This window comes from Pyxicephalus adspersus, chromosome 3 (assembly GCF_032062135.1).
Source record: "Pyxicephalus adspersus chromosome 3, UCB_Pads_2.0, whole genome shotgun sequence".
In the NCBI taxonomy this organism is placed as follows: domain Eukaryota; kingdom Metazoa; phylum Chordata; class Amphibia; order Anura; family Pyxicephalidae; genus Pyxicephalus; species Pyxicephalus adspersus.
In genome coordinates, this window is record NC_092860.1 from 87,425,044 (window position 1) to 87,437,479 (window position 12,436).

The 12,436-nt window shown below is 36.1% G+C and overlaps 1 protein-coding gene across 10 annotated transcripts in view; it reads left to right on the top strand.

The window, feature by feature from the left end:
* The window catches only part of PDLIM5 (PDZ and LIM domain 5), a 97,241-nt gene that overhangs the window by 72,095 nt on the left and 12,710 nt on the right, over positions 1–12,436 (top strand). For all 10 annotated transcript variants that reach the window (XM_072405574.1, XM_072405576.1, XM_072405578.1 and 7 more), the window contains 5 exons: positions 464–658; positions 1,625–1,711; positions 2,828–2,986; positions 3,343–3,468; positions 4,687–4,826. In XM_072405574.1, coding sequence (XP_072261675.1) covers positions 464–658; positions 1,625–1,711; positions 2,828–2,986; positions 3,343–3,468; positions 4,687–4,826 — 707 coding nt within the window. The remainder of the gene's footprint in view (positions 1–463; positions 659–1,624; positions 1,712–2,827; positions 2,987–3,342; positions 3,469–4,686; positions 4,827–12,436) is intronic.

Consider the following 12,436-nt stretch of genomic DNA (forward strand, 5'->3'; position numbering starts at 1 on the left):
TTATACATGAGGCCCACTGTCATATCATTGTTGTGTACATATGGACTTTGTTGGCCGTATACCTGCTTACCCTTTCTCAGGTTGGGCTTCTGCCCCCCCTTTTGTATTGCTGTCCCCCCTTTTGTATTGAATGGCACTTTATATCTTTACATAAAGTAAGGTAACTCTTTGGTTTTATTGATACAGTAGGCTAAACAGGAAACGGTGCTGTCTGTTGCTGTTAGTTTATTTGCTGTAACTGGCTAACCTGCACTTGGATGATAATTAGCTTTAATACCCCCACTGTGTTTTAAATGCAGATAAAGTGGCAGTTTTTTACCTCCGTTACTAAATATAGCTAGTAAAGTACTGTTTGCAATAAAAGGGATCTTCATGCAACTTAACTTTAGCACTTGGTCCTTTCCTCTATATGTAAGGTTGCTGTATTCATATACAAACTATTTCTAATCCTTTAAAATTAAAGGTCTACCACAATTGTTCCCAGTACTACGCTGGAGAATACCTTTCTGGAGAATGGAAAAGGGGAAAAGCCTAGTCCTAAGGAAAAATGCAGCATTGCTACTCAGACATTTGAAGTTCTGCCTCCTTCACAGGTTACTTTGCAATCAGCTGCAGGGCAGTCTGTTATTATGGCTTCTGCCACGTCACAAACATTCAGGTATTTTATGCACAGTAATGCAATCTTTGCTTTTACAGTAAAAAAAGGTGTAGATTTTTTTTGTGCGTTTTTATGTTTTTTTTTTTTTTTTTGTTATTGTTTACTGAAGTATGGAGCGGGTAATACTTTTTTCCTTGTTGCCCTCTTGTGGACATTGTAAAAAACTGCAAAGGACCAAACCTTGTCTGTACTGTTGTTGAGCATTACCTTTTGAAAAGACAAGAAAATATTGGTGGGGGGCTATTTGCATATAAGACTCATATATACTAGGGCTGCACCAACACTTCTTGCAAGTTCAAAAGAACAACTATGTTACACAAGTTTGAACTGTCTCAGTACACATTGGAGATTTCAGTTTAGTTATGTGAATGTTCACATTCAGGGAATAATTTACAGTGAATTATTTCAAGCTCTGCATACTTTATCAGTCCAGTTGTGCAAAGATAATTTACTTTGCTGAGTAAACAACTCAAAGTCTTTTAGCCTATGTTGAGCAGTTCTTTGTGTGACGCTATGGATGGCCGGGATATGCCAGGAAAGCTTGTTCCTGCAGCAATTCTGAATTTAGCCTTGGTTAGGTGTAGAGAACTAACTTTCACATTGGACATCCTGACAGTAGTATACTGTCAATGAAGTCTGGCAAACTTCACCAAACAAAGTGTTTTCTATTAAAATTCAACAACCTGCATATATAGGTATTAAAAAACAGACAGTAATGTAATATAATCATAAAAGTGGAAAATGGAATGTTTTGTGTATTTTAATGCATTTTTAATGTCTGTCAAGGTAATTATTATGTTAAAATATTTAAATTGTTACTCCAAAATTCATAAATTGTATGTAAGAATAATTATGGGTTTTGCACAGTTTAATTGCATTCAGTTTTTTTTCTACTCTCATTCCACAACTGCATCGTTCAGTGTTTTATATTGTTTCTTTTGTTTGATGCTCTTTCCTTTTGGTTAGGCATGTGAAAGCAGGTACTTCGGCAGAACAGTCTCCTGCCATTCAAGAATCATCATTATTTACACAGTCGTCTTTGACTCAGGCAAGGTACAAATCAGTGGTTTCCAGATGCAACATATGCTGAGCAATCATGGTGTAAGCTCATACAGTAAACACCAAATGATTGACTTTACACACAGTTCTAAGTCACTGTAAGGGATAGGTGACATTTTCCTATTGCCGTCACTTATTTTGGGGCTTTTTATCACAGGACCCAGCACTGGATACTGTTTGTTATGCAGATTATTTAATATAGTTGTTCAGGCTTGCTGTTATAACTTCAAAACACAAATATGTTTAAAGTTTTAGGAATTATATACTTTGTTTATGGCCTTGAAAAAGACAGGTGGTCTGATTGCTAATTTTCAAGGTGGCAATTTAAGTATAGAAAAATGGGAGCACCCACTGGATGTTTTTGAAGGTATATGCTTGCATTACTATTTTCTGCTGCTGAAGGTTGAGATAGCCCAGAATTCATCTTTATTAATCAGCTTCCAAAAACATTGAACGGCAGATGGTTGAGTGTGGTTTAGGTTGAACTGCAGTTGACACAACAACCGCTGGGTTGAACCCTTTCTTGTTGAGGGGCGGCTAGGAGTGGCTAACACCTAAAGTCTGAAAAGGGCCTTACCAAATAGTATATCAGTAATGAGAATATTTACCTGGAAGCCTACATTTAAATCACCAGTTATCAAGGAATATAAGTTTAGCCGAGAAATACTCTTTACTGAACAAAGGTCACACCTGTACAAGTGCACCTATTAAAACACATTGAACTGAATACTAGGGGAAGCTCACTGTTACATTGATGTTCCTGGGAACAAAGAACATTGACTTTCAGCTGCTGGTAACTGGGTTTGTGTTTAGCTGGCAAAGCATTGTTACCTAAACAAGAATTTATCATGAATATTTGCTTCCATTTGCCTTTACCTGTCAAGGGGCAGAGAAAGACAGACTGCATCTTAGTTTAAAGCACTTAAATCATAAATCGTATTTATGGCTAAAGGCAAAAAATAGTCTGGGTTATAAAAAAAAAATAAAGGATGTATTAAGGCATTTAATTATTAAGGTGACCCTACAGTTTTGCAATTTATTAACGCTTTCTTTTTTCTTAAAGTCATATTATCTTTTTTATTTTATATTTATTTACTTTTCTTGTGTCAGTGTGCAAGTAAAGAAAAACATAATGGAAAATCCATTGGACAGACTACCAAAGGCTGCCCCCTGTCCTCCCCCAGTTCTTGGTACTGTTCCAATTCAAAGTTCCAAGAGTAAATCCAGCGCAGTGGCTGCTGTGACTGCTGTTGTGGGTGCACAGGCCAGGTATTATGCTGGTGCTTTGCTTGAGCATGATCTACTATAGTTGGAATTAATCCCCTTTTCTAACACAGTGTTTTACTGTGGATTTGCAGTGACTAGATATATATATTTAAATCTTTCTGATCTATAAGTTTACTAAACCATAATACACATTTATCATTTCACCTTTTCACCAAGTGTAAAGTTCATGCACTGGGAAATCTTATCAAGTGAACATCTGAAACATTTATTTTAATTTAACATTTTTACTTGCTAGGTGTATAAGGATTAAAAGAGAAACTTGTCTATTTGTATGGGTTGTCTTGTACAAAATTGTCAACCCCTTTTTATTTCTACTCCTCATTCTCTTGATTTCTTAGACTGTCTGGTCCCTTTGTCTATCGTTCCCTCTTGGATGCTCTTCTTATAGAACCTATCATTAAACCACCTTTTCCAAAACCAGCAAGAAGGTCCACTGGTGTGATAACCAGTGAGCAGTCTGTGAGGTGAGATACTATTGTGGTAACGAACATACAGCCAAGTAACTTTGATTGCATCTGTTTGGCACTGTGCCTAGGTGTAATAGAAAGGTTATACACAAACTGGAGATTTAGAAAGCATCATCAACTTCAATTTTCCATTTCTTTGCTTTTATCTCTGAACCTACTGATCATTTTCTCTTGCCATTTTCACTGAATGGGACCTCTGTTTGTATGTTTTATTTCCTAATATTATCTTTTTTTATGTTTGTGATGGTATGCAGCAGGTTTACAGGGGTTGCATATAATGAGTATTTGAGCACAATTTTATTGTTGTGTGTCTCATGTTTATGCTGTACTAAATATATGTTGTTGCCAGATTATTTGTAATGTCATTGTTGATTATGAAATGTTTTGCATACATTATTTTTTGGGACGCTGCATCTGTTGTATTCTTTCTGTGTATTTCATTTTTTTGTATTTTAATACTTTGTTGTGCTGTTAAATCTCTGTTATAAATGTTAAAATGTATGTAAAGCAAATTTTTTAAAGTTTTGGATAGTGTAGTGAAAAGTTTGAAAACAGGCACAGAGGAAATCTGCCACTGTGGACTCTTGTTGTGACAGCTGTGCATGGGTCCATACATGGGGTAGATAATCATTTGTGACCTTCTTGAGTAAAACTCTATACAGGTATCCCAAAACATTTTTTGCAATCTGCCTTGCTAGGTAAATAAATAACCAACTACCAATGAAAACTATTATAGTTTCTGCAGTGGGACGTCTCCTGTGCATCTCCTTTCCTTTCCTCTCTGTAGAACACTACAGGTTTCTAGCACTACAGAAATCATTTCTAAAATTGTCACCCAAAACAATCACTAATGGCTGTTCTGAGCAACAAGGTTTAAAAAAGAATTTTCCTAGGTTGAAAAGATATCCTCTTTTGTAGTGTATCCTATACAGAAAGAGAAGGTATATTCTCTTCAGTGAGACACAGACAGCATACAGCCATTCCCTACTCAATTAAACAAAATAACAACATTGTACTTTAACCGTGTTCTAGTATAGTAAAGAAAGAGTAGGTCTTTTAACAAAGTGTAAAATTTACCCACATGGTTGGATTTAAGGCATCAGGCAGTCCTTTCTCATGGATTATGTGGCCTAAGCCCAATTTTCCTTTGATTGCTATGTTTTGAGTTTAATTTAAAATTTAAAGTTACTTAATTAATTTTTTTTATATGTACAGAGATTCACTGGAAGCTCCACCAGTCACTGCCTTTTCTGCTGAACCAGTTAGGAATATGCCTAGCTCCTATAAACCTGGACCAGCTGCATACAAACCCAGTGGTTCTCCAAGCAATGCCAAGCCAGCAGGCCGACAACAAGGTAACTTTTTTATGTGATACAAAAGTAAATGTATAAAAAAATGGTTGTCTTCAGTAAGGGTCAGAGGTGAGATTTTTTTCTAGCTTTTACTCTGCACTTTTCTCTAGTTTCTTTCATGCTTAAAAAAAATCTACTGCTGAATGTTGTCAAGACTATACTTCCAGGTGATAATTCACTGATTACTCATAGAAAGAAATAGGAAAGTATGTAATAAATATAACCTGTTGAATTATTTCATAACTGTTCTACAGCATAGCTAGGTCCCTTTCCACAAAGTATCTGCTATGAACCTGGGCTTGTTAAAGCTGGACACTATGAGCATCTGTATGTGCTAAAGATGGATAGAGTTAATTGAAACATGCAGCTGATATATCACCTACCATGAGGGATCATTAAGGCTCTAGTATATTAATACTGAAAACACCAGCAGTAGGAATCTTCCCTGGCGCTAAATGACTTTCAACCACCACAGACATATATATTGTGCACCTCAAGAGGCTGTATTTGAGTTCAACTGCAGTCTCAAAAATGTGTGCTTCAAGGGATATATATATACACACACACAATTACAAAGATCCCTATATTATAATGCAGTTGGCATTCAGTGTGTTACTGTACAGTTTTTATTTTGTGACATCATCCTATAGTAGATCCTGACTTGAAAGTTCTGAATGCACAATGAGTCTCAGTGTCACAGTTATAGGTTACACAGCTTGTAGTTTTATAGCACTATTTATACAGTACACATACAGCATGTAAAAGAGAACAAGCGAGAATGAAAATGCTTACTGTACAAGTAAAATATTGTGTTTTGTTTAATAAGGTGCATAGCTTTTACAATACTTTTGCTGTAAGTCTTGTAAATAGTCTGCAATAATGGTGTTTGCCTCCGGGTGGTACCATGTTACTTAGATATAGTTCAGTCTGAAATATGTTTCTTATTATTGAAAATAAAATCCTGCAATTGATGTATTAATGAATCAAATAGGAGGCTTATGATGTATTTACCAGTTGATCACAGCTATTTTAGGCAGAGACTATAAAGCATCAAAGGTAGTTAGGTATAGTTCAGGTCTAATTATTTATGTATTGTTTTTTCGTGATACGTTTATGGTCGATGCGGTTTCGCTAGTTAGCTTTTCTGCTCGTTTCTATCTTTCTCATGCCCTTCAATTAGACAGACCCTACACATTCCTAATACTGTTTGTTTTTTGGGAAAGGACCAAATTTGTGTGATCTTTGTCTTAAATGGCTGTTTTTCAAGTGCATGTTTTCCCTAAAGGAAATAATGAAGAAATAAGATATTGCAAGAAAGTTTAAACACTGCACTTCCCCTTAGTATTTAGCTACAAAGTAATACTATGTCCTGGGAAAACGTAATTATATGTGTGGAATGTATCCAGCTATTGCTGCTCATTTTTGGCCAGAGAGTAAAAGGCCGATTGGTCAGAAGTTCAGAAAGTACAAATGTGATGTAGCTGAACCATTCAGACTTTGTAATACAGGATGTTTGGACTCTGCTCCCCAAAGAGTCAGGTCATTAGAATCGCTTTGTACCAGATCCTCTACTTGTTTCCATGCATAAGAATTTTATGTCATGTTAGGGAGGCCAGCATCATATGCCATCAAATTACAGGCAAGTCATTAGTATGAAACTTGAAATAAGCACAGTGTAATCGTTAATTTGCAGAAATACCTTCTGTACCAGATACTAAAAAAGCAAGCCAGCTAAGCATGGATAGATAAAAGTTAACTGAAATCCTTATAAAATCTACACTTATTCTTGATGAAGCAATTTGAACTGCACATGATGAATACATGGGCAGTCACAAGTCAGTATTTTCAACGATGCAGGCAGCATAAGTTTTATGTAAATCTACATTTCTTCTGTAAAGGTGGAACTTTCTCTGCTTCTGCAAATTCAAATACTCTTACTGGACTTTTAACAAAATAGTTTATGGCCGTGAACAGTAAAAAGGCTCACAGGGAGGGAGCAGACTTCCTTGGAAGCTTTTGGTTTTCCCACCTTTGGCTCTGATTTATTAAAGCTTTTGTTTATTGGAAGGGGAAAATACAACTGAATAGGCATAATTAGGTCCCCCCCCCCCAACAACCAATCTTAGTACTGCTGAGATCAGAATTAAGTCTGACATTCATATAAACATTCCCTAGTGAATAATTAATTACTGCCATTGAAACACATAGGCCTGGAGGATTCTCCATCAGGGAATGTTTCAGTGAATGTCAGATTCACTGCTTTATTTATAGACCTTTTATTGTTGATTGGTTAATCATCATGCTGAAACATTACATGCATCCACACTTTGGGCCTGATTTATGAAAGCTCTCCAAGGCTGGAGAGGATACACTTTCATCAGTGAAGCTGGGTGATCCACTAAACCTGAAATGGATCTAGTCCAGGATTCAAAACATTTGCTAGCAAATGACTTTGAAGAAATCCATTCCAGGTTTGCTGGATCGCCCAGGGTTTGCTGGATCACGCCCAAGTGATGAAAGTGAATCTTCTCCAGCCTTGGAGAGCTTTAATGAATCTGGTCCTTTATGTTTTCTAACATCTACTGCAGCAGAGAAATTAGGATCTCTTTATACCAACCACAACAGGCATTTTATAGTTATTTTTTTCAGATATGAATCTAATTGTAACATGGTCTGGTTAGGATTTAAAGCTAGATGGCAGCATAATCATATAGGTCCCTTATGTGCAATGCAAGTACACACTCACAAATATCTTTTGCAGATGTTTTGGGTGACAACTTGTGATGGCTGTACAGAAAGGCTTCTAGATTTTTACCAGAGACTTTTTTCACATTATCGTGACAGACAAATGTGTGTGTGTGTGTACCCTTATAAGTTTTATTTAGTTAACTAAATCTACATCTACAAGGTAACAGTTCTGATGCTTTTTTATTGTTCGAAATAAATTTGTTATTATTCACAGTGTTTCTTGTTCTTTTTAACACGAGGGAACCCTCGAAAAAAAAAGTTCAAGCTTTCTGGGAACCCCTGCTGAAAATACTATAGCCACCTATATTACTAGAAACCCCTAGCATCCTCTGGTAACCTAAAGTACTACTACATTTTTATGAAATATACATCTAACTAATACTATTAACTACATTATTTAAACTTGCTAGAAAACTGACTACTTGGGGGGCGGGGGGTAACAAGCTGCATTTATTCTCACTCCTCCGCGTTTTCTTTGCTCACTTTTGGTCACTTTTGTCCCCTCCCTACAAATCCTTTTATGTGGCTTTCAGAGTATTAGTGAAGGGGAATACTATAGATTCTTGAGTAATGAGTCTGCTAGGGTCAGCAGCAGACTTGTAGCTTTTTATTGCCTACACAGTGAGGGGGTCTACAGGTAAATAGGATAAAAATATATTACATGAACTTTTATCCTATGGGAGGATTGGTGGTAAAATAAATGGTCTCCTTACAATTAAGTCTAGTCTTCCAAAACTGCTAATGTGTCCCACCTTTGTAATGCCCAGATGAAGAAACCATAGAATGTTTCTTTAGAGGTGAATCTTTGTGTCCAGATTATATTACAGTCAATTATTGCAATGAGTGGAATCATTTAAACTCTAACCCATAATTTACTAATAAGGGTCAATGTACTAATACCAACTTGTACAGTAAGCTGGAATTATCCCTTTTATTTGTTTACTTTTTCCAGAACTTCATTAGCTGTAAATGATCTTATCTGAATGGAGTTCAAAACCTAATTTGGCATTTAGTTCAGCAAGTTGTTTTGCATGAGGGAAAGCAAGAAACATTTTCATTTTAAAAGCTTGGAATTACAGAACTTCCTTTGTTTTTTCTCAAATGACAGTAGCATGACCATACTCACCAGAGCTGGCAGGCTGAAATTACACATTTGGGATAAAGGTTTTGTAGCTTTCCTTTATTTTTTGTGTCACAGGACTCATAAACTGCGGTGAGAACCAGATGATCAAAAGGCAATGTGTGCCTAATCCATTTTAAGAATTGCTTGTGATTGAAAAATGATCCTTACAGCTATTTCTGAATACGTGCAATTTGTAAATGTATGTGAGGCTATTGCTTGTAGACACACAGGATACAAATTTAGTATCCCTATGCAGCTGAGCTACTAATATTTATTGTATTATTATTTATTTTGTGTATTATTATTAATAAACAGTAGTTTTATTACGCCAAAATATTATGCAGCGCTGTACAATAAATAGGACATGGTAAGGTTTATTAAATTTCAGCATATCTATGAATGCCACCAAAAAACATTGACATAAAAACATAAACCTGATAAAAACAATATATTGAAATGTATTTGAAGATATACTTTATAAGTGTATCTGCATTTTTAATTTCTGCACTCCTGTGGGACAAACCATACTTTTTTTGCTCTTGCTGGAGAAGGGAGTGTGTCTTATGTAACTAAAATGATTTACGTAATTTATAGGTTTGCCAATCTTGTAAACCAGGCAATCCTGCCAGATACCACAGCCATGTTTAGCATGCTGAGACATCACTGCAGCTAGACTGAAGTTGAGCACTGAAGCTTTATCAATGACCTGCCCAGGCTGTATTTGAGTAAAGAAACTTTAAAATTCTAATATGATTAAGTATTTTCTCTTCTCGGGAAGCTCCTCAGCTGACCATGAATGGGTCAACTTTCCAGTTTGATCAAGAAGTCCTTTGGATCATTCAGTTGAATCAACAATAATAATATTCCATTAGATCAATAGTGATCAATATTGATTGTAGAATCAAAATAATGATAATCTGTCAGGTCAGAAAACTTCAAATCATACAAGTATCTGACAAATGAGACCTTTCCTTTGAATTTTGGAGCATGTACACCTTTACTTCACAGTGCATTTATCCTATTGAACTTTGCAATTTACCAGTTTTTGATATCTATATTAGATTGATTGAACTGAACAGTGATCAAACTCGATTTGTGTGTAGGTAGTGTTACAATAAAATGGACAACACCGGGACACTGCAGCGAATACTGATTGTCCGCTAGTGCCAGTCCTCCCTCTACAACCATGTCTTAATAACCAAAATAATACAGTTGGGTTATGGCAAGAGATTTGAATCAGGTTCTAGTGAAACCATAAAGAATAGGTAAATATCCTTAAAAGGGATACAGATAACAACCAATCTATCCCCCTTTGTACCTTGTGTATATTGCATGTTATGTTCACCCTTAATTAGCCTGATTTTTTTAATTGTAATATAGCTGTCAGTTGAGGACATTATGTTTCCTGCTCGCTTTAGCTAAACACGTCTGTCATTCATTTGTTAATTCTTTCTTTATTCTGATCTTTTTTTTTTCTATCAGTGACAACAAGCCACAGGAATGTAACCTGTCACAACTGATACTAACATTGACTTCATCAAGCAAAGCCTATTGTGAGACAAATGCTGGTGATATGTAAATGTCAGCCATTCATATAATGTGCTTACAGCATTAAACCCAATTTCAGAGGGTGGAGTAGAAAATAATAGAAAGTTAAATATTAAATGTTAAAGAGAAACATGATCTTTATTTGGAAAAGGTGCTGCTAGTTTATCTGACCTGCACTGTAAAAAACTATGCACTAGTGCAGTCTGTTCAATTCTGAAAGATTTTCATTCCATAAACCATCACCTAATTTTACCTTTTCCTTTTATATTGCTGTCACTGGATATGATAGATCCTTTTTAGTGACAGATGAATGAATGAGCATTGTACACATAGCACCCTTGCTCTATAGAGAGAGGGGGGTAGGGGAGGACAACCGAGCTGCCCCCCGCTGTGCTTAACCCCAAAGAAAAGCACATTGGTCGCTCCAGATTGGTTGTGTATCAATCTGTCATGGTGGATCAATGGGTGACATTGGGGTACCACTGTACACAAATGTTTGCCTGGGGCAAGCACCACCATTCATCTCTGGTTACATTATCTAATATGTGTAAATAGCCTAATGGACATCTTATCAAGCAGTTTCCTCAAATATTATCTTGAGATCTTACCTGTTAAATTTACAGTTGTGTCAGAAATATGGTCTTTTTGCATGAAAAAAATACTGACACCTTGGAAATGTATTTATAAAGATTCCAGCACTTATATGCAGCCTTCTTGCTGTTATGAATAGCCAATTTACACTAAAGGAGCCTGCATACAGTGTAATTAAAGTATTTGCAGATATAAAGTGCCAGCACCCAGAGGTACTGCAATATCACCTGTTATTCCCAACTAATGGAAAGTTCTGTACAGTTAACAGTAGTTAAAGAGTTTTCATTTCCTGTTGACTTGAGTAAATATTCGTTTTGGCCATTAGGTAGCCCACTAAACTAATGTGCCAGTAGCATGTTTCTTTTTTTTTTCCCCCCAGTGACTACCACGCTAATGTACTGTGAGAAAAATTGTATTATTTTGAGGGGTTCCCTAAGACCTGAAAGGTTTTTTAAAGGTTCCTCCATGATAAAAAGTTCGGAAAAGGCTGCTATAGTGTATTGTCAGGTCTGTGGTCTCCTTTTGCATTGCACTACATTTAAGCAATGCAGCCTGTTGAAGAAAAATGTTCACAGTGTTAGATGGTTTAGATTTAAGTGCTGATCTGCCTCTTCTACTTTTATGATTACAGTTGCCTGATATCAAGACTGGATACATAAGCAAGTCGGATGTTACGATGTATAATTTTGTAACATAAAATTAGAACAAATATTATATCTGCCTGGAGTTTAGCATTTTGTTTTTCATTTGGAGATCATTATTTCTTGATTAGATTTTGTCTTGCTGCATTGAAGCAAGGTGTGTTAGCAATTTATTTTCCTGGACCATTGGTTTTTCAGTCTCTGTTCATCTAACAAAACAGCAACTTTACTCCTGGACTTTATGCACCATCAGTTTTTTTTTCATCTGTATGCTTAAGTTCGGCAAGCATTTCCAAAAGATGACACATAACGCAAGCACTTGTTTAAGACAATAAAAAATTGTACATACCAGTGTGCTATGAAAACAAGCATTGTTTGAATTCTATTCAGGACAGGTGGGGACTAGGCAGGGAAAGATTGTTCATACAAGTTAGAATTTTTTCTTTTTGTAAGTGTACAGCTTTACAGAACCACCCTGATCCAAGTATTTAGGGCAGTGTTTCTCTACCTTTTTTAACAAGGGGAAACCATATGGACATGTACCCCATGATCCATCATCCTGAACATGACATAAAGCAGTAAAAGGAGAACTAACCAAGCTACTACAATTAAGGACTTGAAAGCTGAAATACATTGCAGTCATGTTTTTGGGTCTAATTACACTTTAACGTGTATTTAAAGTTGTATCTGGGGCTACTTGTCTACTAGTCATATTCTAGAACTATATTTCATATAAACATTTGGATGTGTTCCTTCTGGACTTTGGTTTTCATCTTCCCATCCCTATGGTGCAGCAGACCCTGGAACTGAAATATCTTGTGATGGCTATAGCCTGGTGCTCTTGGGTAATACCTTCACCTTTGTCTTGTAAATACCCTGTTAGATGGTTTCTTTTCAGTCCTGTCTTGGTAACTCATTCACATTTAAAACAAACGGCACAACATATTTCAGAAAGGTTATAA